General features: G+C 32.1%; 3 protein-coding genes across 3 annotated transcripts; all 3 read right to left on the reverse strand.

Moving 5' to 3' along the window:
* Positions 1-10,439: 10,439 nt before the first annotated feature.
* Positions 10,440-12,968, reverse strand: LOC116124822. The gene is made up of 6 exons (XM_031410578.1): positions 12,615-12,968; positions 11,545-12,217; positions 11,346-11,446; positions 11,161-11,250; positions 10,946-11,073; positions 10,440-10,852 (listed from the first exon to the last, which is right to left on the reverse strand). The coding sequence occupies exons 1-6, from the start codon at positions 12,966-12,968 to the stop codon at positions 10,708-10,710; spliced, it is 1,491 nt and encodes a 496-aa protein (XP_031266438.1). The 3' UTR covers positions 10,440-10,707.
* Positions 12,969-13,312: 344 nt separating this feature from the next.
* LOC116124871 lies at positions 13,313-17,230 on the reverse strand. The gene is made up of 8 exons (XM_031410634.1): positions 16,958-17,230; positions 15,961-16,167; positions 15,488-15,844; positions 14,418-15,090; positions 14,219-14,319; positions 14,034-14,123; positions 13,819-13,946; positions 13,313-13,725 (listed from the first exon to the last, which is right to left on the reverse strand). Exons 2-8 carry the CDS (start codon positions 16,111-16,113, stop codon positions 13,581-13,583), a joined length of 1,647 nt encoding a protein of 548 aa, XP_031266494.1. The 5' UTR covers positions 16,114-16,167; positions 16,958-17,230; the 3' UTR covers positions 13,313-13,580.
* Positions 17,231-19,021: 1,791 nt separating this feature from the next.
* Positions 19,022-19,361, reverse strand: LOC116124835 (probable glutathione S-transferase). The gene is made up of 2 exons (XM_031410597.1): positions 19,213-19,361; positions 19,022-19,130 (listed from the first exon to the last, which is right to left on the reverse strand). Exons 1-2 carry the CDS (start codon positions 19,359-19,361, stop codon positions 19,022-19,024), a joined length of 258 nt encoding a protein of 85 aa, XP_031266457.1.
* Positions 19,362-25,635: the final 6,274 nt, after the last annotated feature.

A 25,635-nucleotide genomic window follows, 5' to 3' on the forward strand; every position in this document is an offset into this window, starting at 1 on the left:
TACAGAATCAAAACATATTTTGGGTGGAAGCTTCCAAGGTATTTCTAGGGGTAGCACGGGAGCGGTAGAACCGGAACGAACCTACCCAAACCTGTATCTGTCGGGTAGTTACGGTTCCAATTTTTGGAACCGCTACTGTGCGGTTCCGGTTCCGGTTCTTCCCCGGAGGAACCGAAACCGGAACGGAACCTGTAAAAAGGGTACCTATTTGAACCTTTAGGGGGTACCTGTTGGAACTGTTTGGAACCTGTTTTGGAACCTGTTTGGAACCTGTTTTGGAACCTTTTGGAACCTATTTTGGAACCTATATTGGAACCTGTTTTGGAACCTGTTTAGAACCTATTTTGAACTTGGACTATATGAAATATTTGTGAAATGTAAATAATGGGGGAGTTTCTATTATTTTACAATAAAAAAATTTAAAATAGAAAAAGTTAAATTTTTAGAATACCTAATTAAATAAATATATGAATACAATTATACTTATTACATATAATTACACCATATTAAAAGCTTTAATATATTATAATACATTAATATTAAAGTTTTGATCATTACATGAATATTGGAATTATGATCCAATTAAAAGTGTTTTACATTTTAATGTTATTAAAAGAATTATTTTTGAATAAAATAGTATATTGATTGAGTAATAATATATTTAGTTATTTACTTCAATATCAAGTTCTAAGTATATCTATATAAATTAGTAATTAATTATTATATAGATAATTGATAAACATTATAAATTTAATTACTAGTTAAATATCATACTTAATCAATTATAACATTACATTATAGTTAAATGATTTTAATTAATTATAATTTATAACATTACTTAATTGATTTATAGTATAATTAATTATAGCATTATATTAATTGATTACTACTTAATTTGACTTATTCTAAACATTAGTACAAACTTAATTAAATGATTAAAAATTATTAATTATATATTACATTAAAATTTATAGTATGATTATTTAACAGTTATTCACTATACATTACATTATAGTATGATTATATATTAATTATAACATTACATAATTAATAATTACTTATTTTATGATTTATGATTTATGTTTAAACATTAGTAATTACTATTTTTACTACATTAGCACAATACTTAATTAAATGATAAGAAATTTAATTAATTATACATTACTTATAAACATTTCATTATAAACATTAATTAAACATTACATTATTAGTAATAATTACTAATAAATTATATTATTATATTACATTATTATTATGATCACTTACTTAATTATAGCATACATAGTTAAATGATTACATAATTACATAATTAGTTTAATTTATAACATGTACATTATACACATTAGTAATTTACTAATTTACTATATTTACATTACTTTATTAATTAACGATTAAATTTTAATTAATTAGCATTACCTATATATTTATAATATAATTACTTATCATTAAACATTCTATTATAAACATTAGTATATAATCAAATGATTGAAATTTATTAATTATAATATTAAATTATAGATTTATAGTATGATTATTTAATTCATTATACATTACATTAACTATTATAGTATGATCATATAATTAATATAACTTACATAATTAATAATTACTTAATTAATTTGAGTTATGATATTATATTTTAAACTTAGTAATTACTAATTTACTATATAACATTAGCACAATACTTAATTGAATGTAAGAATTTAATTAATTAACATTATCTTATAAACATTAATTAAGCATTACATTATAGTTAAATAATTACTCAATTAAATTATAATATTATTTATTACATTATATTATGATCATATTACTTAATTATAGCATTATATAGTTAAATGATTACATAATTACTTAATTATTATGATTTATAACATTACATTATAAACATTAGTAATCTACTATACTATTACATTACTTAATTAAACGATTAAAAATTTAATTAATTATAACTTACTTTATATATTTGTAATATGATTACTTAATCAATTATAATATTCCATTAAAACATTAGTATATTAATTAAATGATTTAAAATTTATTAATTATATATAAATTATGATTTGTAGTATGATTTATTAATCATTATAACATTACATTATACTATTATAGTGATGATCATATATAATATAACATTACATAATTAATAATTACTTAATTGATTATGAGTTATGATATTATTTTAAACATTAGTAATTACTAATTTTACATAAACATTAGCACAATACTTAATTAAATGATAAGAAATTTAATTAATTATAACATTATCTTATAAACATTATTAAGCTTACATTATAGTTAAATAATTACTCAATTAAATTATATATTATTATATTCATTATATATAATCACTTACTTAATTTAGCATTATATAGTTAATGATTACATAATTACTTAATTAGTTATAAATTTATAACATTACATTATAAACATTAGTAATTACTTATCTATTACATTACTTAATTAAACGATTAAAATTTATTAATTATAACATACTTATATATTGTAATATGATTACTTAATCAATTATAACATTCCATTATAAACATTAGTACATTAATTAAATGATTTGAAATTTAATTAATTTAATATTAAATTATAGATTTGTAGTATGATTACTTAATTCATTATACATTACATTATGCTATTATAGTATGATCATATAATTATATAACTTACATAATTAAATAATACTTAATTGATTATGACATTATATTATAAACATTAGTAATTTACTAATTTGCACAATATTAATCGAATTATTATATTTTATTAATTAAACATTATATTATATTTATGGTATGATTATTAATTAATTATAACATTCTATTAAACAATATATAATACTTAATTATGATTACAATTTAATTATTAATATTACATTATAATTAAATAATATTACTTAATTAATTATAAACATTACAATTACATTGTAGTAGATCACTTAATTAATTATAACATTACAATTTACATTGTAGTATGATCACTTATTTAATTATATTTCAATATTAAATTTACTAAATTAATTTGGTATATTAATACCCAATTAACCAATTATAACATTAAATTATAAATTTATAAACATTAATAATTTGTTAACTTATCAAATAGACCCCGGCAAATGGCAATGTTAGTAATTAATTAAGAATTGTTGTTTGTTTAAATGATTTTGGTGAAGTTATTTTATGTGAATTGTGATGAATAATGTTTGTGTTTTGGTTTTGATTGACGAATTTTATGTGAATTGTGATGAATTAATTGAATTCAAGCGTTGCTTAGAGATTACAGGTTATGAGTTACATTGGACACAAATGAATGAATAACGAAAATTTGTTAGGGTGTATTTGTAAACTTATAAGGTATTTTTGTTATTTTTTAAACTAATAGGGGGGTAATTGATTTTTTACAGGGTACCATGGAAAGGAACCGAACCTGCATTTTGGTTCCAGTTCCTTGAATTGAAGAACTTGTACTGTGCGGTTCTGGTTTTGGTTCCTTTTTTTGGGAACCTGTACTGTACGGTTCGGTTCGGTTCCTCGGAAAAGTGCAGGGTACCCGGAACCGCTCACCCTAGGTATTTCTCAAATATTTATCATTTACATTATTTATATCAAGTAAAAACATCGAGATGACAATAAATCATCTCCCCTCACATGTAGTCCCGCTGTCTCTAGCATCCCTCGCTTCTAGTCTACCTGCAAAGCAATCAACAATGAAAGGTGAGCGCTAATCGCTCAGTAAGGAATGATCTATTTCATTCTGAATGTACAATTGATCTTTATTTAAACATATTTGTTACACATCACTTATCTTTTACATCTAGGGATACTTCCCTTTTTATACAGTCATATGCTTTTCATCTTTTATCCCATGGCTAGATAAAACATCAATGTGTACACATACAAATAAGTATGTAAACATAGTACACACACATCCATGTCATGACATAACATCTAAAAATCTCTAACATGAGTATAATCATCTCATGATGTAAATACATCATAACTCATGTAATGCAACTAAATGCATATGAAACTTAACGTCTAGCCGATCGAACTTTTCTAGCATCTTAAACACTTCATATCATCTAGCCTCAAATTCATCTAGAGCTCATATCATCAGAGGCGTGCTTACGCTTATTTAGCATCTAAAGTATATATTCATCTTTCCTCAACCGTATACGAGTATACTTACGCGTTTTCCATTGTGTCTATATGCATCTCTATCATGTCTATTTGCATCTCTAACATCTTATGGCATGTAAATACATATTTTGGTGAGCTTAATACTTTTAATTCATTTATGGATTATCAACCCATTTATATTACCTCTTGCTCACATACATCATCTTAAAACATGTATATATTGCATCTTCATGCCATTTCATAACATTAATCATGCATGACATCATGACCAGTATATCTTTCAAAGATCATCTAACTAATGGGCAAACATTAGTACATGGCATAATTACAATAATACATTAATAATCAATTCTAATCATAAGAATTGATTATGTTAAATCTTAAACTTTAATAACCATTTATGCTTCAGGCCATTTTCCATCCTTTTCTCAAACGAATTGGCTCTTGGCATAAACATAAAAGTATAGGTCTGTGTCTTAGCTTTCTAATGCTTCAAGAATCATCTCATTTTGATATTTATAACTCAAGTTATGGTCAAAATCAGAAGCAGGGTTAACAAAACCTCCAGCTCACTAATCCGAATTTTCATATTAACTATGCCACATCAATTCCTATTGACATTAACCAATAGTGTAACTTATAGATCAAATAAACCTCCCCTTAATAGTCTTTAACATCTTAAAGGAAGTGTAAAATCTCATTCCCATAACCATCCATTATTGCTATAACATTAAAGCTAATGCAAACAACACATCAACACTTCTAATAACATCTTCATACACCATGTGGCCTCCATACTATAAGTTTTGCCACAATCAGCATCTACACTTCATTTTCTTCAATCAAACATAACAACTCATAAAACATAATAGCCATAACTTCTGTATAATGAATTCAAGGCAATAAGTAGATAAATGAGTTCAACTACACTTGCCATCAACTAATTCTATGCCTTAAAGCTTTAATTTAAGGTTTCAATAAAATCTACAAACCCTAGCATAAACCCTAAAGTCATGGGAGGTTCTTCCTTACCTTTTTAAAGACTTCCTCCAACAAATCTTTGCCTTTGACTTCTTTTACACCTAATCCTTCATATATAACTTATACCTCATATCTACTTCAAATCTTCAAATCACATCAAAACTAAAGTTTTTAATCCTTACCTTAAACCTTCAATTGAGATCCAAGGCTCCTATCTTGTTCTCCTTGAAAAATTATGCAAAACTCCTTGAAAACCTAGAGAAGAAAGCTGTTTCATGGAAGATTTGAGAGAAAATGGAAGAAATGTTGAAGAAAGCTCTCTTTGGCTTGAACGAAATTCATCTCATTTATAGGAAAATATTTCATTTTTTTTCAAAATTATGCAATTGGCCCAATTATTTTAATTGATAACTCATAAGTCCTTAATTCTTCATATCATGCATTTTGGTCATTTCACACTAGACATAATTATTACTTAATTAATGCCATTAAATGCAATGAAGCCTACTCATCCTTGACTTTTTCAATGCTTATCCATAGGCAAAATAACCATTTTACCCCTAAGCCTCTTTATGGATAATTGATTCATACCGTTCCAAATGAATTGACTATTTTGCCCTTAGTTAGATTTTATGCTTTTTAACATAAAATGAACATCTAAAGGACTATTTTGAGTTAGGAACATACATTTGATATCTTGGGTATTACACACATCTTTGGCTGTGAAACAGCCATATTCACGACAAGATCTATTCATTTTTTGCCATGAATCTTTGATCCATGGTCGAATTAGGCCTTACTGGCGCACAACCAGCCAAATCCAGCTGGTTGTGAGTCATTACGATGGCTGGCGTCGGTGGTGGCTGGCTACCAGCAGTGACTTTGGGTGGATAGGGGTGATTTTGCTATAAATTAAAGTTTTATATGGCTGGGTTGTTTTAGCAAAACCAATTATAGGAGGTTACAAGAAATAATTTAAAAAATAATCGAATAAAATAATATTATATTATTATTTAAAAAGGAGAATAATATAGTAATTTACATAACATACACACTCATTCATCCTTCCAACCAAATATATTATTATAACATACTCACAAATTTATTTCAATCAACCAAACACATTTCTCTAAATATTTCTTAGTAATCTATCTTTCCAGTAATACAACATTCCCTGAACCAAACGCTTCCTAAATGGATAATTAAATATGGTTACATTATCCACCACGCTTTAACTTAAAACTCATCAAGTGACGTTGCTTCTTTGCTAAACTTTACAAACTCTATTCTATCCAAAATAGTAAAAAACGTGTTTGTTTTAATATTTACTATTCAATTCAAAATCCAACTTATTATATTTAACTCAAAACATTTAACAATTATCTTTCACAATAAAAGTTTATAAATTAACAAAAAAAAAAAAAAAAAAAACCTCATAAACCTAAGCCATTGTCGGATGCCCGTAGCTGTCGACGTCAAAACAATATACGATCGACCAGATCTAGCCGATTGTGCACCGATCTTATCGTTTTTCGGCTAAATCTAGTTGTTAACGGCCATATCTATCTGACCGTTGATGACAACCATAACTTGGCCATTGTTGATGGCTAGATTTTGGCCATTAACGAAGGTCAAAGATCTAGCTGTTAACGACGGCTAAATTCTGGCTGTAAATCTAGCTGTTTCCAATCAGATACACGGTGGATCTGACTAGAAAAGGCAAGATCGATGCACGACCGGCCAGATTCAACTGATCGTGTGCCATTCCGACGATTGATGGCCACCGTCCAACGGTAGTGGCCGGCTGTTGCCAGTGGATTGGATAGGTGGGGGTGTTTTTGTTAATTTATAAACTTTTATTGTGAGATGGTGTTTAGCTAAATTAACCAATGTAGAAGGTTAAAAATAATCTAAATATTTTTAGAAAATATTTTCCAATAATGTATCATACACATTCTTAGAATCATATCATATCCTATTCAGAATAAGGTTTCAGAAATCCCATTAAAAAAAGTATACCAAAAAGCCCATCGATTTTCACCACGGGGCCAACCCACCTGAAAAAGTTAGGTAATCACATTTATTTATTTTTTCACAAATTTATGATAAATAATATAACATTTTGTATGGAAATTCTTAACAATTTTAAATATTTAATATTTTAATTGTTAAATAAATATGTTATGGATGATTGGACCTATGGGCTACTGAAAGGCCCAAAGCTTGCTGGAATAGTAATGGCCCGACCCATACGTCCAATGAGTAGTCCAATTCATACATTTATAATGGATGATTTGATTAGAGGGAAATGTAGACAACACTACAATAATGCTATAAACACCTATTATTGATATCGAATATTTGTACCGACGTACACAACATCCAAGTTAGACGCGACCATGTTAGACTCTAACACGTTCTTCCATGAATAAACAACTATGCAACAATCATGGACGTTTGTTCATATTTGATGGACGGTCATTCATTACAAATAGACTCTTGTCCATCAATTTGATACGAAAATAACAATAAACTCCCGTCCATATTATATGGACGAAAGTCTATTTCCTCTGGATAGGCGTCCACCTCATATGGATGCCCGTCCATTAATTTTTAAAAATATAGTAATAGACGTCCGCCCATATTATATGGACAAACATCCATTTAAAATGGACTGTTGTCTATATTATATGGATGACCATCTATACACAAATAATTTTTTATTTTTTTTATTTTTTATGTTGATTAGAGGGAAATATATTACAATAATGCTATGGACAGCTATTATTGCCATCAAATTTTTGTACCAACATACACAACATTCAAGTCAGATACGACCACGTTAGACACTAATACGTTCTTCCATGAATGAACAACTATGCAACAATCATGGACGCTTATTCATATTTGATGGACGGTCATTCATTATAAATGGACTCTCGTCCATCAATCTGATACGAAAATAACAATAAACTTTCGTCCATATTATATGGACGGGAGTCCATTTTAATTTTTAAAAATATAGTAATGGATGTCCGCCCATATTATATGGACAAGCATCCATTTAAAATAGACGGTCGTCCATATTATATGGATGACCATCTATAAGCAAATATTTTTTATTTTTTTAAAACAAATCTCAAATAGGACACATGTATGCAGGTTTAGTCCCAAAATTTCCTCCCAAATATATAAAAACTTAATTCCCAATATGGAGGCCTCTGTCAACAATGTACAGGCTTGAATGACACCTGCACTCCGAAATAGATTTCAAAAAGATTATGCTGGCTTCAATAAACTCACTTCCTAATACAGTAGGAGAAGATGATATATAAAAGAATATCCAAGAATTGATACCTAAAAGAGTAATAAATATTAAGATAAAAGTTTAACAAATACCTATAAATCTAAAGATTTCAAGTATATACACTCGTAAGCAAGGGACATTAAACCCACAATGGATATGTTAGAGCACCAGATTAAGCTCAATTTTTCAAGCTTCGAAAAGCCTTCAGCAAGTGCGGTCAACCCAGCATCTGATAAACAATATGATTCAACTTGACCTTCCTCGGATCCACTTATTTCACTAACATATTGCAGCTTAGGCGATGAAAGAGCCAACTGATCACTGCCACGTCTTCTTCCCTGCAGAAGAAATTCCATCTTTACATCAACCTTAAACAGTCTTCCTCCCTGCAGAAAAAAAATTTATTTGCATATAGACGGTTGTCCATATAATACGGACGACCGTCCATACCCTTCCTACTGTAGACAAGCCTCCCAAGTGGCTCATCAAGATGCTCGTCCATATCTACAGTAGGAAGGGTAGAGGTGAGAAGTAGAGGAATGTTTGTTATGCATGAGTATTAGGAGTTGTTTTTGGGAGGACAGGTGGCTTAATGAGATTGGAAGGAGGAAGAATTCGGTTATGTGCAAAAGGTGTCAGAGAATAAAAGTGGGGAACAAAGGGAATTGAGGGATATTCAGAAAGAAGAATAAGGTTTAGAAGGGGAGGTGACTGACCTTCGAAGTTCAGTCTTTATCTTTGTTTTTGTTGTACTTAGAATTGTTCTAATTTGTTGTTTGATTGCTGGGTAGATGATAGAACATGATCTTTGGATGTATTGTTCTGTTTTAATACCAATATAGAGTTTATTTCCTTTTCTTTCATGTGCTTATTGATTGTTGAACTCGTATTGGATAGATTTATTGTGTGTATCTTGGTGGTTTATACTTTATAGGTCAGTGTTCTACCATATCTATTATTATATTTTTTAAAATTTATGGACGGACATCCATATGAGGTGAACGCCCATCTAGAGGAAATGGACTCCCATCCATATAATATGGATGGGAATCCATTGTTATTTTTATACCAAATGATGGACGAGAGCCCCTGAAGACACAACATGCCATTAATTTCTTCTATTTATATATGAATTATATATAAACAGAAGAAAATTGTAGAAGTTGGAAAAATATGTCTAGTGTTGGGTCTTAGCAAATATTAGAAATTGGATGTTTTGGTTGAAAATTATTTGATTGGAATTCCATATTTAATATTTTCTGTGTTTGTGTAAGCTTGAGAAAGAATCAAGTTTTTATTTCAACATGAAACACTTCAACGAGAAAGTTCAAGACATAGAATGGGATGAAGTTGTCAGGATTTACCAAAGAAAAATTAGTGACTGATTTAAATGTGTTCTCAACATTTAACGAGGAACTTACNGGGTCTTAGCAAATATTAGAAATTGGATGTTTTGGTTGAAAATTATTTGATTGGAATTCCATATTTAATATTTTCTGTGTTTGTGTAAGCTTGAGAAAGAATCAAGTTTTTATTTCAACATGAAACACTTCAACGAGAAAGTTCAAGACATAGAATGGGATGAAGTTGTCAGGATTTACCAAAGAAAAATTAGTGACTGATTTAAATGTGTTCTCAACATTTAACGAGGAACTTACAAAGAAATTACATAGCTTTTACTTTCAAGTGTTTTTATCTTGTTAAAATTCGGACTCCTAGCTATTGATGATGAAGTTGAAGTGGCGCGAAAGGTTTTGTAGTTACACGTTGGTGGAGCAATGGGGGGTCCCCACGTTGGTGATTGTGGGTTTTAGGGAAGGACTGAAATAAGAGAATTAAAGGGTTTTTTTGTCAAAATAAAAAAATAAGGGGCCAGTTTGAAACAATAATAGGATGTTGAGCTTCAGGAAAACGACGCCGTTTCCTTGTTACAGACGATTTATTGAAATTTTTGGGCTACCATATCTAATAATTTGGTTATAAGTAACAATATTTTAATATGTTGATTTATAATAATGGTATCAAACCACATTCATTACAACATACAACAGAACTTTGTGTTCTTCAATCAAACAGGAACAATCTCCATATTTTCCAGGCTTCAGCAGCCCAGTTCTTGAGATCTACATACATACTTTAACCTTTTAACTATACAGTAATGGTGCCGAGTAGCTGCTTATTATGGTTGTAAATATTGTATTACATGGGCAAGTTGGTGTTGGTGTAGTCAACAGTTTACTTGGAAAGCCGAAATCGAAATAAGTAATGACCTGATCAACAGGCAGAAACTGAGGGCATTTTTTCCTGCAGTGCCTTGTAGCATTGGAGACTGCATAAGGGGAGTTTTGTTTTGGAATCCCTGTACTTGTATGGATTAGGACATGATGGACCGGCACATTTCTCACGCGGCGGAGGGTAACTGAAAATCCACATGGAAACCAAAACCATGTAAATAGAGTTGAAGAAAAATTAAACGTAAACTTGAAATGGTAAGATGAATGCTGATCTATACCTGCAAGTTTTGTGGTCAAAGATACTCGGCAAGCCCACCTCATTGGGGAATGTTACGAATGTCCCTGAAGGACCCATGGTCCATCTAACAGTGTTTGATGCAAGTATCATAGCATTTGCAGCCTTCTCCTGGATAGCATATGGAGCTCCCAAATTAAAATCAATATTCGGTTAGAAGGTATTGAAAAAGTAGTCTTATTTTGTACTATTTATTACCTGTGCCAATTCTTCTTTCCGTTTCTTCATCTTATCTTCCCGCTTTTTCCTAGTGGAATCTACGCCTAGTATTTTTCTGATTGCCTCAGCCTAAAATTTTAATCCCAAATTAATGCTTTCCTCATGAAGTAACCGACTTGCAAAGCAGAGAGGCAAACAAGATGCAACAAAAGAAGAGGGCAAACCTCAGACTCCCTTGCTGCCTTTTCAACTTGCATCCTACGTCTCTGCAGGGCCTCTGCTCTTTTTAGTTGCTGTTCCACTTCGGTCAGTTTCTCCTTTTGCTCTGTCACCAAACAGCACCAATAGAAATATGCAAAAAGATTAACAAATGCTCAAGAGAGAACCTTTACAATAAGAAGAACACGAAAAAAATTTACTCACTTCTTGGTGGAGCAGGAGGCAATCCCTCGGGAAATTCAATTAGACTTGCACCAGAACTGGAAGAGACATCTTTGCCAGTCTGTAGTGCACGTTGACGAGTGGTGATTGTCATTTCCTTTTTTGAATCTCCCAACAAATCTACAAACTCCTTTCTTGCTTTCTTCTTGTTGATTACAGGTTCAACATCTGACAATACTTCGTCTTCCACATAATCAGTATCTTCAGATACTCTGCCGGATCTCAACTTCTTACCTACCTTACCTGATTTTAAGGAGCCATAATCATCCACATTTGAATCATATAGGACATCAACATTCCTTTCTAATACCCTTGATATTTTACGTTGCTTTCTGCTTCCTCCTTCCTCATCATCTTCATATTCTGCACCATAGTTCGTGCTGATCTTAGATTTTTTTACCTTTTCAAGGTATCGAATCTCCTCATCATCATTTCCATCATCAAGATCTCCATCTATAGAACGTCTCTTAGCAACCCGCTTGCTCTTTCGAACTGGCTCATATTTTTCTGTTTCCTTCGCAGATATGCTTCTGTAAGCTGTCTTACTCTTAGAACCATATTCTCTTACACCACTGTTAGAGAAATCCTTGAATGCATATCCTTGCAAGCTATCACCATTATCTGAACTAATGGAACGGTTTTCATCAGAATTTTCCTGCACCAAAAATGATATAAAATAAGCATGCATAATTAAGATGTCTGGTCAAGTCTGTAAGTCTCAACCAAATGAGCCACTAAACATGGTTGCTTACAAATGGAAATAGAATAATTAGAAATCAAGTAGAAGGGAAACAAGAAAATATATTTCATAGACAGAATGCAACAGTTTATCCAATCAATTGAACACATGAATTTCGGAAGAATCATGGATAAATGTTACCATCTTTATGTAACCAGAAAAGTAAAATTTTAAAATTCTGAAACAGCACATGGTTGAACACGTGTGCTACTTAATCCCTTAACATACATAATTGTTCGTTTGCAATACAGTCAATGATGCAATATATGGATAACTGGAAAACTTGAGTACAAACTTCAGTAATGGTTTTCACCTGAAAAACCAGCTTCTGCTGTGGTTGTGAGGCATCTGAATAGGAATAAGACCTCGTAGAAAAAGACCCAGCACCAGCAGGACCATCTGGTGCAGACTTCCCATCAAGGGTATGAGTGATACCACCAACTTTAAGCTTAACCTTTTTAACTTTATTTTCATTTCCTCCACTATCAGGAAGAACTCCAAATTGCCCCATGCTACCAGTGCGTCTCCAGTTAGTTGGCGCAAGAACACCTTCACTTTGTCTCATGGATTTATCTACTCTACGCCTCTGCTCATTATTGCCTTGGAAAAAGTCATTGTTGGAAGTTTCATCAGATTCTGCAGATCCTCCATCGTCAATCTTGACCATATTCTGTGAAGAAGAACCTCAAAAATGTTATCAAAAGTAGCCCTTGAACCACATAAGCTATTGATGATGAAGTTGAAGTGGCGCGAAAGGTTTTGTAGTTACACGTTGGTGGAGCAATGGGGGGTCCCCACGTTGGTGATTGTGGGTTTTAGGGAAGGACTGAAATAAGAGAATTAAAGGGTTTTTTTGTCAAAATAAAAAAATAAGGGGCCAGTTTGAAACAATAATAGGATGTTGAGCTTCAGGAAAACGACGCCGTTTCCTTGTTACAGACGATTTATTGAAATTTTTGGGCTACCATATCTAATAATTTGGTTATAAGTAACAATATTTTAATATGTTGATTTATAATAATGGTATCAAACCACATTCATTACAACATACAACAGAACTTTGTGTTCTTCAATCAAACAGGAACAATCTCCATATTTTCCAGGCTTCAGCAGCCCAGTTCTTGAGATCTACATACATACTTTAACCTTTTAACTATACAGTAATGGTGCCGAGTAGCTGCTTATTATGGTTGTAAATATTGTATTACATGGGCAAGTTGGTGTTGGTGTAGTCAACAGTTTACTTGGAAAGCCGAAATCGAAATAAGTAATGACCTGATCAACAGGCAGAAACTGAGGGCATTTTTTCCTGCAGTGCCTTGTAGCATTGGAGACTGCATAAGGGGAGTTTTGTTTTGGAATCCCTGTACTTGTATGGATTAGGACATGATGGACCGGCACATTTCTCACGCGGCGGAGGGTAACTGAAAATCCACATGGAAACCAAAACCATGTAAATAGAGTTGAAGAAAAATTAAACGTAAACTTGAAATGGTAAGATGAATGCTGATCTATACCTGCAAGTTTTGTGGTCAAAGATACTCGGCAAGCCCACCTCATTGGGGAATGTTACGAATGTCCCTGAAGGACCCATGGTCCATCTAACAGTGTTTGATGCAAGTATCATAGCATTTGCAGCCTTCTCCTGGATAGCATATGGAGCTCCCAAATTAAAATCAATATTCGGTTAGAAGGTATTGAAAAAGTAGTCTTATTTTGTACTATTTATTACCTGTGCCAATTCTTCTTTCCGTTTCTTCATCTTATCTTCCCGCTTTTTCCTAGTGGAATCTACGCCTAGTATTTTTCTGATTGCCTCAGCCTAAAATTTTAATCCCAAATTAATGCTTTCCTCATGAAGTAACCGACTTGCAAAGCAGAGAGGCAAACAAGATGCAACAAAAGAAGAGGGCAAACCTCAGACTCCCTTGCTGCCTTTTCAACTTGCATCCTACGTCTCTGCAGGGCCTCTGCTCTTTTTAGTTGCTGTTCCACTTCGGTCAGTTTCTCCTTTTGCTCTGTCACCAAACAGCACCAATAGAAATATGCAAAAAGATTAACAAATGCTCAAGAGAGAACCTTTACAATAAGAAGAACACGAAAAAAATTTACTCACTTCTTGGTGGAGCAGGAGGCAATCCCTCGGGAAATTCAATTAGACTTGCACCAGAACTGGAAGAGACATCTTTGCCAGTCTGTAGTGCACGTTGACGAGTGGTGATTGTCATTTCCTTTTTTGAATCTCCCAACAAATCTACAAACTCCTTTCTTGCTTTCTTCTTGTTGATTACAGGTTCAACATCTGACAATACTTCGTCTTCCACATAATCAGTATCTTCAGATACTCTGCCGGATCTCAACTTCTTACCTACCTTACCTGATTTTAAGGAGCCATAATCATCCACATTTGAATCATATAGGACATCAACATTCCTTTCTAATACCCTTGATATTTTACGTTGCTTTCTGCTTCCTCCTTCCTCATCATCTTCATATTCTGCACCATAGTTCGTGCTGATCTTAGATTTTTTTACCTTTTCAAGGTATCGAATCTCCTCATCATCATTTCCATCATCAAGATCTCCATCTATAGAACGTCTCTTAGCAACCCGCTTGCTCTTTCGAACTGGCTCATATTTTTCTGTTTCCTTCGCAGATATGCTTCTGTAAGCTGTCTTACTCTTAGAACCATATTCTCTTACACCACTGTTAGAGAAATCCTTGAATGCATATCCTTGCAAGCTATCACCATTATCTGAACTAATGGAACGGTTTTCATCAGAATTTTCCTGCACCAAAAATGATATAAAATAAGCATGCATAATTAAGATGTCTGGTCAAGTCTGTAAGTCTCAACCAAATGAGCCACTAAACATGGTTGCTTACAAATGGAAATAGAATAATTAGAAATCAAGTAGAAGGGAAACAAGAAAATATATTTCATAGACAGAATGCAACAGTTTATCCAATCAATTGAACACATGAATTTCGGAAGAATCATGGATAAATGTTACCATCTTTATGTAACCAGAAAAGTAAAATTTTAAAATTCTGAAACAGCACATGGTTGAACACGTGTGCTACTTAATCCCTTAACATACATAATTGTTCGTTTGCAATACAGTCAATGATGCAATATATGGATAACTGGAAAACTTGAGTACAAACTTCAGTAATGGTTTTCACCTGAAAAACCAGCTTCTGCTGTGGTTGCGAGGCATCTGAATAGGAATAAGACCTCGTAGAAAAAGACCCAGCACCAGCAGGACCATCTGGTGCAGACTTCCCATCAAGGGTATGAGTGATACCACCAACTTTAAGCTTAACCTTTTTAACTTTATTTTCATTTCCTCCACTATCAGGAAGAACTCCAAATTGCCCCATGCTACCAGTGCGTCTCCAGTTAGTTGGCGCAAGAACACCTTCACTTTGTCTCATGGATTTATCTACTCTACGCCTCTGCTCATTATTGCCTTGGAAAAAGTCATTGTTGGAAGTTTCATCAGATTCTGCAGATCCTCCATCGTCAATCTTGACCATATTCTGTGAAGAAGAACCTCAAAAATGTTATCAAAAGTAGCCCTTGAACCACATAAGATTAAAATGACTTTCTTTGAAGAATAGAACTACAATCATTACTGTCATCATTGGACACTTACATTATCAGAAGGTGGTGTGGATGACAAGGATGAAATATCCCGAAAATCTGACAGTTGCTGAGAGTCATTCCGAGGACGACGATATGTATTACTTCTCTTCTTCCTTGCAGCACCAGTTACATTACTGAACCTTAACCCCCCCAAACCTTCCATAGCGGTTAAAAACTCAAAACTGTCAAAGCACAAACCTAGTGCAGCTGATATTACCTGAAAAGGAAGGCTGAGTAAGTCATAAGAAATACATAAACGGCAAGCTTATATCAAGCAACAAACCATAATAATGAACTACATATAAAATGCTCAGTAAATAACACAGAGATTGATTAAGCCAACAAAACCATAAAGAGAAGACACTTCATATGCGAATCAGGCTAGTTATATCAGCACAGTTAAGCGGAAGTTTGGGTTGGGAGGCTGGGGGAACACAATTAGTTTATTTCCTAGTCGTCCTAAGTTTCTCAGCAAACAAATGATAAGCATGAGTATGTACATAGTTGGGATATAGAAACTAGAAATAATAATTCACTATTGAATTATCAACAACAGAGAAAACAAAATAACAGTAAGTCCATGAATATAAATTTTTGTTAATCAACCACCATAACTTCCAAGCTTAAAATGAAAAATTGAGTCAAAAACAATAAGCAAAATCCCATAGAAATGCCATAATCGGAACAAAACTCCACTAAATCACCAAATCATAACACAGCCAACCTTAATAGTCTTGACACAAAGAATCGTCATTGAGAAAAAAAAAAAACAAAATCAACAAAATCGAAACACCCTAATTATAAAATCTTACAAAAATACCAAAACTACAGTTTATAGACCAAAAATATGAACTTTACCTTGGTGAGCAGTGACCAGAAATGCCCATATCAAACCCTAAAGCTCATTTCAAACCCCCTATAAACCAACCAAATTCGATATACCCACATGATAAAACTTAACAAATATACCAACTACACAATTTTAGAGACCAAATATAGAATTTTACCTTTGTGGGTGGAGAGCAGAAATGGTCATATCGGACCCTAAAGCTTAAGGGTTGAAATTTTAGCCAGGTGGTGAGCTGTGATAGGCAGAAAAAGATGGTGGATTTAGAGTGAAAGTTACTGGATGAAGCCAAGGTGCCATGTTATATCTCAACTAATGCAAGAAATACCGTGACTTTATTGAGTCACCCCCTTGTACCCTTGTACATGTACTCTTGTTAAGTTTTTGAGTCACCGCCTTTGTGTCTTGTCTTTGTCTCTGGGTTTGGTGGTGTAGTAGCAGTAGCTTAGGCAAGTTTCCCATCTGGGTTTGTGTGGTTCGATCCCGGGTAGAGATTAGTGATCATCATTTTACATTTTTTACACACACATACGAAGATTTACCAGGGGTAAAACAATGATTTTTTTCTCTTTTAAAGATTTGGGAATTATAGGGTCCGTTTGATTTATTATTTTAGATATGATTTTGGAGATAGTATTGAATAATTAAATATAGGAGTATTATGAGATAAAATTTAAAAATTTATAAAAAAACTCCCTAAGTTCGCTAATTTAATAAATACCGCAATATATAAAAATATGTAAAATGATAAAAAGAGCCCCATCACCTGTAGTGCCAGATTCTGGCCACCACCGTCGGAATCTGGTCGAAAAATTGCATAACCATACATATCGCTGGATCTGGCTGGTATGGCGTCACTATGGCCTTTTTCGGCAATATCCACCACGGATCTGGCCGGAAAAGGCCAAATCTACGACCATATGTGGTCATCAACGGCCGGAAAAGGCCAAAGAAGGTCATCTTTGACATTTCTTTGGTCGTCACTGACAGCCAGATCTGACTTTTTCCGACTAGATCCACTGTGAATCTGGCTAGAAAAGACCAGATCAGTGAATTACCGACCAATTTCGGTCGGTAATTCACGGTTGTGGCAGATTCCGGCTACCACCGATGGTGGTTGTCGGAATCTGGCAAGTATAGGTCACGGGGGTATTTTTGTTAATTTTTAAACTTTTTTTAGGGGATATTTAATGAAATTAATAACCTTATGGGGTCTAAAAATAATTTAAAAAAATAGGATAATATTTCGGTAATAATGTGCCAAACATTATTTAGAGAATAAGATTGGGAATATGGATAGAAATAATAAGCCAAACGCACCCATAATTCTTGAGAAATGCTAGGCTTATAAAGAGAAATACAAAAAGGGGTTACAAAGTGATGCGGACGAGAAGAAAAAGTCAAAGAAAGAAGGGAAAAAGAGAGAGAGATAAATCATGAAAATCAAGAGTAACATTTATCTTTGATTGACTTTTTTTATATTTCTCTTTGTAAAGTTAACGTTTTCCATCATTCTTACCTTAAATTAATAAGATATGTGAGAATATGTGAGTTTTTGGGATGCACTATTAAAACATCATCTAAATTCTGAAATAAATTAAATAGTTATAAAATTTTAAATATAATATCGATTAAATGATAAGCTTACATCGTTTAAACAATTAACTTTTAATAAAGAGTTTCAAACTTTCTGATTATTTAATTCATTTTAAATTTTGAAATGATTTTTTATTGCATTTTTTCACTTTTTCTTGGTAATTTAACTTTTTTCCACCTTCTCTGACGGCACTTATCCATTTTAGCGAGGCCTTCAATTTATAGGTCCATATCACAAAGTGGGCTTGTTGAATTGGGTCCATCACAGACAGCAGGAAATTTAGGAATTGTCAAGATAGAAATTTGGCATGTTACACTTTTCTATGCATGATTAACAGAATGTAGAAGAAGTAGTTCAAGAACTAAGATTAGCTTAGATTGCTGTATAGAATAAACTCAGCAAAACGGGTCTATACCTGCTGATACCCATATAAAAACCGGTGCGGATTACTAATTTATTACCTATTTATAAATTTTTCGTACCCGGTCTAGCTCATTTTTTTATCCAAATCACATTTACGATACCCGGTCTAGCTCATTTTTTTATCCAAATCACATTTACGATACGATATGGCATACCAAACTTTGTATTATTGCACCATCTTATGATTAAAATCTAAAATAGAACTCATTTACCAGCTTGTGAAGCTAGTGTAGTTTGCCTGACATTCTTCACGAAGTCAGCCAATTGATCTTTTGGTGGCATGGTTTCTTTGACAAAGGGCAAATCAAGAAAACTGAGCACCCATTTGGCAAGACAAGGAAATTTTTCAGAATCAAAATATTTGAACATTTGAAGTTTCTTCAAGGACTCCCAACCATAGTCTAATCCATCCCAAAGTGATGTCAACAAAGCCAATTGCGTCTCCTCCAAAGAATTTCTTCCCTTTAAGCTCTCCTTCAAGCACTTCTAGGGTTTCTTTGGCTTGCTTCATTGCTTCCTCTTGTTGTTCACCTTCCAACAACATGATTTTTCTTATCAATTCTGTCAACTGAAATAATATCGTCAATGATAATTAATGAATTGACTTGAATCAAATCACATTCTCTTTAAACAATCTCCGTTTTAACATTTGAAATTTATCAGAATCACCCTATTCAATTCATCAAAAACTTCTTCAAAATATTTTCACATTTTTACAGAAACCATCCTTACAGAAGATGTCAAAGGCAAAGTAATGGTAAGCCAAAGAGAATAAAAGATCTTCCAATGAAACCAATTCAGTCGGATGGATACACATTGCTGAAACCCAAACTTCATTGTCAAAACCATTTTTAATCACTAAACCATGTATCTATTCTCCTGATTCCAAATATTGTTCACAAATAAATCCTGAAAAAAACACCCACAATAGAACCTTCAGAAAATTCTAACAAAGTAGTCTCTACAAAAGCATCTGATATAAACAACCCATTCTTCACAATCAGAGCGTAGGAATTGTCTGTGAATTCTTTACAGATGAACAGAATGTAGAAGAAGAAGTTTAAAAACTTAGGATCAGCTTAGCTTATCTTGCTGTACAGAATAAAAGAGAAGTCTGTTGTGTTAGTTATGTTAGTTAAAACTAACAAAGAAAGTTCGTTTTTGTTAAAAGGTCGTTGGTTTTGTTAGCTATAGTTCATGGCAAGTGTATAAATGGTTGAGTAATAAGTAAACTTCATTTAATGAATCCTGCTGTAAAACTAGGAAGCTATTAGATGTTGTTTGATCTAGAAGGAGGAAGGAGCTTGTGCTTGTGCTGTCTTACTCATCGGATAGAGGTGGCGGTGGGCTGTACCAGGCCAAAATTTTCACGGCCCACACATGCCATGGGTTGTGCCATGCCATGGCTCACAAAAATGTGGGCCGTGCCATACCAGACAACCAAAACTCAAGGCCCATGGCACAGCCCATGGCCCTGTGGGTCATGCTATGTCGTGTCTTTGTGGGTCAGCCCACATGCCACATAGGTTTTTCTCAAACAATTTAAAATTTTTATTTTTTTTTTAATTCGTGGGCCGGTACTTCACACCTCATATGCCAAATCCTAAGTCCACGGCACAGCCCATTACCACTTCTATCATCAAATAATTTCTCAGATATACAAACTCAACAAATCCAAACATATTTTATCTAAGTAATGAGATGTCTTGACTTTCGTGACGAAGAATCCTCTGTAAGTTCACATTGAATTAATATTAAAAACTGACCATCACTATAACAAGTTTACAATTATGACTTGTGAGAGAAAGTTTGTAGAAGAAGATTGTTGGTGTAGTATTATTCATAAAATTATGGCTAAAATTTTATTGTTTCAAGTAAGCATCACTATCTGAATTTGACCATTTGGAATTAAGTACATAATAGTCAACTAAATTCATTTTTAAAATTGATGATGTAATTTGACATTTAGTTTGATGCCGTGACTTCCCAACTGTTTGAAAGAGATTGATTACTTTGGACTTTATTTTATTTCAAATATTTTCTTCATTCATATTCATATTTTGATTATTTATTTCCCCTAATTAATGCCAATTTTTAAAATTATATAGAGCCTATATTGAGAAACCCCACATAAAATTTATAAATATTTAATGGGTTAATTATTCTAAAAAAATAGCTCAATATATATATTTTTTAATTATTCTAATTCATGTTATATCTAGAGATTTCCTTTACAACTTGTGTAATTTTACGAGTCTTGATCACTACAATTCATCAACTTAAGGACCACACAAAAATGGAATAAGGTTCATCCCATTCTAATAGGCAAGTGTGGGGTTGATAATTGTGATAATTTAGGTATATAGTTCATATCTCGTCCAGGTTATATCTATTTTACGAGTCTCAATCATTCTATTATAATCATTTATCTTAAGGACCACATGTTATTGAATACGTTTCATCAATCTATAAGAAAGAACAAATATGAAGTTGATAATAGTAATTCCCACATCGCTAGGGTGAGCGTCTAATAAGCCAAGCCTATACTCAATAGTTTTGGACTTGAAACATAAAAACAAAACCGTAAGACTTTATAATACTAAAACGGACGATATTGCTTAGTTAAGTGACAAAATATTGCATAAAAATCAAACAAGAAGATTATAGAATAAAAAATCTGGTCACTTTCAAATGTTGGTGTCTTGTTTACCTAAATTTTGAAGGTTACAATTTTTAATGAATATATTCTAACATTTTGCTTTTCCAGAGGAGCAAAAATCTCTTTAATTTGTTGAAGGAATCCAGGAGACAGAGCAGCAACACTTTAGTAAAATCTCAACTTGATAGTATTATAATCAAATTATTTATATATTTTAATTGAAAGTCAGAATCTTTTAGGGGAATATGAATCTCCAAGAGGAATCAGATCGAACGGCTCTGATTTACCCAGATCTATTTCTGATCATATATTAAAATGTTTTTGGTAGGTGCAAAGACAAAAGTGAGATTCATATCAATTTGGGGTTGTGTAATACACTGTATTTAGCATATTGAAGTGAATTCATTATGCTTCCCAAAAGATGCTTAGTAAACTCCAAGCATATACAATTACAAGTTAAAAAGATCTCGAACTTAATAATAAAATATTGGCTCACAACTTAATCTTATAATTTTTATCTCACAAAACCTAACATGGTAGTTCATAATTGGATAAACGGAACTCATTGTTGGATAGACGAGACCTATTGTGAGCTGACCAATTATAAGCTGTTACGTCGGAGTTGTAAAAGAAAGTTTGTAATATTAAGTTGTAAGTGTAGTATTGTCCTGAACTTAAAAAAAATGATAATTTTGAATATATAAGATCGGTCATAAATCATATATCAAGCAAGTATAAATATTTCTACGTCTTACCCAGATCTTGAAATCAAGATACGAGAGTTACTTTGAATCAATATCGTAAATCACTTGTAATTTTTAGGTCTTACCCAGATCTTGAACTTAAGATATTAGAGTAATTTTTAAATATATACAATCACCCGTAAACCATATATTAAATAAGTTCATTGTTGGCAACTAAAAGGAAGATTTGGTCATGAGTTTTTGTGCACACAAAGTTGGAGCCTAATAAAATTAATTAATTAATTGACAAAGCATAAGCATATTTTCAAAGAATTTCCAAGGTCTAAAATGGGTGTCACATACTTTCCTTTGCAAATATTAATCATCTTTTAGCTCATATTTTTTTATGGTAGAATCTTCAAAAGGTTTGTTCTGTCAAATTTGAAGCACAAGTTGATGTTTTAATTATTCCCCGTAATATATAAGATTTCAAGTTTAATTCCTTATATGAGCATCTGTGATTTAAGTGGGAAGCCGTGGCGATAAGTTGTTGCACTAGTCTCCCCTGAAGATTAGTAGAGATGCATATAAACTAGTCTGGATATAAGATTTTAGCATATATTTAACATTTTATTAAGTCATAAAAATAATCTTGAGGTTTTGGCATTATAATTTTCTTAAACTTTGGACGTTCAATTTTTACAATAAAAATAAATGTAGAAATCTTATTTTTAGCTCTTGATGTCTAGAAGAGACGTTCGTATTATAAAAAGAAATAAAGACATCTATGAGACAGAATGATTGACGTCGTTAAATTTTCAGATTTTGACATCCTAGTTCATTTAAAGTTTGGATGCTTATTCCTAACAACATGATATATTAAAAGATAAAATTTTAGATGTCTTACGTTAAGAATATAAAAAAAGTTTATGTTTCAATGTAATCTAGACGTCAGAAATGAACATCTGTATCTTAACATCAAGGTTTCCACTGGAAAGAATAATTGTATGACATATACATATCAAGATATTTTTCATATAACGACAAAAAAATGTTTTAAAAGGATATAGAGGACATTGAGTATACGTCATCTATACATTTATATAATACATTTCCACTAGAAAGGTAGTGACATTCTTAATTAAGTATATAGTTAAGAGTAAGGATGTAGAGGTGGATGAATTTGAAACCAATGAAGTTGTAGTGCATATTAGAGAACAACATTAATTAATTATCTAATTAAATTGTTAAATCAAGTAAATAATATCTTCTCTTTAAATCACTTTCTCCTCACATCATCTCTTTTTAATTAAAATTCCTTACTAAATATATTCTATAATGTCAGTATCATTTACTCAAAATATCATAATGATGACCTAATATCATATTATTTAATATCTATAGTATTACTGAACCAGTATTATAATACTGTTTTTTTTTTTTTTTTTTTTTATCTATTTGATAACATTATGAAATTAATATTAAGTCAAAATAATCTTATTGTTCTTACGGATTTGATAAATTTACCACAGCGGTAACATAACATAACTCGGTCAATATAATATATAAATTAATTTTTGAGAAATATGTTGACATTAAGACCCACCTTTGGCTAGCTCAAGTGATAGGACGAGTGCTGAGATGTGTGGTTAAGGTGTATGGTCTCAGGTTCAAATCCTCCTAGCTCTCAATATTCAGGGGGGAGGGTGGGTTGCTACGCTAGTCTTTCCGGAGGATTAGTCGTTGTGCATGTAAGTTGACCTGAATACCTTTGTTACAAAGAGGATTAGTCAAGATGCGCGTGGTTGGCTTGAACACGTTGGTTAAAAAAAAAAAAAGGTTGACATTATGACTAGAGTGCGTAAATTAGGTATATAGTTCTTGTGAGCTCTTATAAAGGTTTGAAAACAACATATCAATATGTGCCCTCTTATAGTGTTTCGAATCTCAAAGCTATACAATGTCCATGGTGCTTTCTCACAACCCACTAGTAACAGGAGTACAAAACCTAATTAAATTGGAGGGACCAAAGAAAAAGAAAGAAACCCAATCCACCATTAATGTTTTTATTCGAGGATTGTCCCTAGAGTATTTGTATTTTGATCTTCTAGCTATGTAGAAAGAATTCTAGATAAGACTTTCGACTACGAGCGTATGTCTTTCATGGATGGATTTTTTAGGTATAATCAAATCAAAATGCACCTGGATAACCTATAAAGATTTGCTCATTCCGCACCCCTTTAGACATTTACTCTTATCTGATAATGCCCTTCGGAATAAGGAATGCAAGAGCAACAACTCTCCAGGCTATGACGCAAATCTTTAGAGAAATGTTGCATAAAACCATAAAATGTTATGTATGACTTGGGCTTAAACAGCTATAAAGGGGTAATGTGATATCTCGCGAAGTACCCACATTACAAAAATGTATTTCTCACAAGTCGGTAAAACAAAACCGTAAGACTTTATAATACTAAAACGGACGATATTGCTTAGTTAAGTGACAAAATATTGCATAAAAATCAAACAAGAAGATTATAGAATAAAAAATCTGGTCACTTTCAAATGTTGGTGTCTTGTTTACCTAAATTTTGAAGGTTACAATTTTTAATGAATATATTCTAACATTTTGCTTTTCCAGAGGAGCAAAAATCTCTTTAATTTGTTGAAGGAATCCAGGAGACAGAGCAGCAACACTTTAGTAAAATCTCAACTTGATAGTATTATAATCAAATTATTTATATATTTTAATTGAAAGTCAGAATCTTTTAGGGGAATATGAATCTCCAAGAGGAATCAGATCGAACGGCTCTGATTTACCCAGATCTATTTCTGATCATATATTAAAATGTTTTTGGTAGGTGCAAAGACAAAAGTGAGATTCATATCAATTTGGGGTTGTGTAATACACTGTATTTAGCATATTGAAGTGAATTCATTATGCTTCCCAAAAGATGCTTAGTAAACTCCAAGCATATACAATTACAAGTTAAAAAGATCTCGAACTTAATAATAAAATATTGGCTCACAACTTAATCTTATAATTTTTATCTCACAAAACCTAACATGGTAGTTCATAATTGGATAAACGGAACTCATTGTTGGATAGACGAGACCTATTGTGAGCTGACCAATTATAAGCTGTTACGTCGGAGTTGTAAAAGAAAGTTTGTAATATTAAGTTGTAAGTGTAGTATTGTCCTGAACTTAAAAAAAATGATAATTTTGAATATATAAGATCGGTCATAAATCATATATCAAGCAAGTATAAATATTTCTACGTCTTACCCAGATCTTGAAATCAAGATACGAGAGTTACTTTGAATCAATATCGTAAATCACTTGTAATTTTTAGGTCTTACCCAGATCTTGAACTTAAGATATTAGAGTAATTTTTAAATATATACAATCACCCGTAAACCATATATTAAATAAGTTCATTGTTGGCAACTAAAAGGAAGATTTGGTCATGAGTT

Source organism: Pistacia vera, unplaced genomic scaffold (genome assembly GCF_008641045.1).
Source record: "Pistacia vera cultivar Batoury unplaced genomic scaffold, PisVer_v2 Contig157, whole genome shotgun sequence".
NCBI lineage: Eukaryota > Viridiplantae > Streptophyta > Magnoliopsida > Sapindales > Anacardiaceae > Pistacia > Pistacia vera.

What these genes read in the sequence shown, in the direction of transcription:
- LOC116124871 (XM_031410634.1), bottom strand. Translation starts at nt 16,113, where the DNA reads ATGGAAGGTTTGGGGGGGTTAAGGTTCAGTAATGTAACTGGTGCTGCA. An exon ending in CCACACCACCTTCTGATAAT is followed by an intron (nt 15,845 to 15,960) that starts GTAAGTGTCCAA and finishes TCTTCTTCACAG; the next exon opens with AATATGGTCAAGATTGACGA. An exon ending in TTTGACCACAAAACTTGCAG is followed by an intron (nt 13,726 to 13,818) that starts GTATAGATCAGC and finishes GTGGATTTTCAG; the next exon opens with TTACCCTCCGCCGCGTGAGA.
- LOC116124822 (XM_031410578.1), bottom strand. Translation starts at nt 12,968, where the DNA reads ATGGTCAAGATTGACGATGGAGGATCTGCAGAATCTGATGAAACTTCC. An exon ending in GCCTCCTGCTCCACCAAGAA is followed by an intron (nt 11,447 to 11,544) that starts GTGAGTAAATTT and finishes GTTTGGTGACAG; the next exon opens with AGCAAAAGGAGAAACTGACC. An exon ending in GGAAAGAAGAATTGGCACAG is followed by an intron (nt 11,074 to 11,160) that starts GTAATAAATAGT and finishes TATGCTATCCAG; the next exon opens with GAGAAGGCTGCAAATGCTAT.
- LOC116124835 (XM_031410597.1), bottom strand. Translation starts at nt 19,361, where the DNA reads ATGTTGTTGGAAGGTGAACAACAAGAGGAAGCAATGAAGCAAGCCAAA. An exon ending in TTGGGATGGATTAGACTATG is followed by an intron (nt 19,131 to 19,212) that starts GTTGGGAGTCCT and finishes ATGGGTGCTCAG; the next exon opens with TTTTCTTGATTTGCCCTTTG.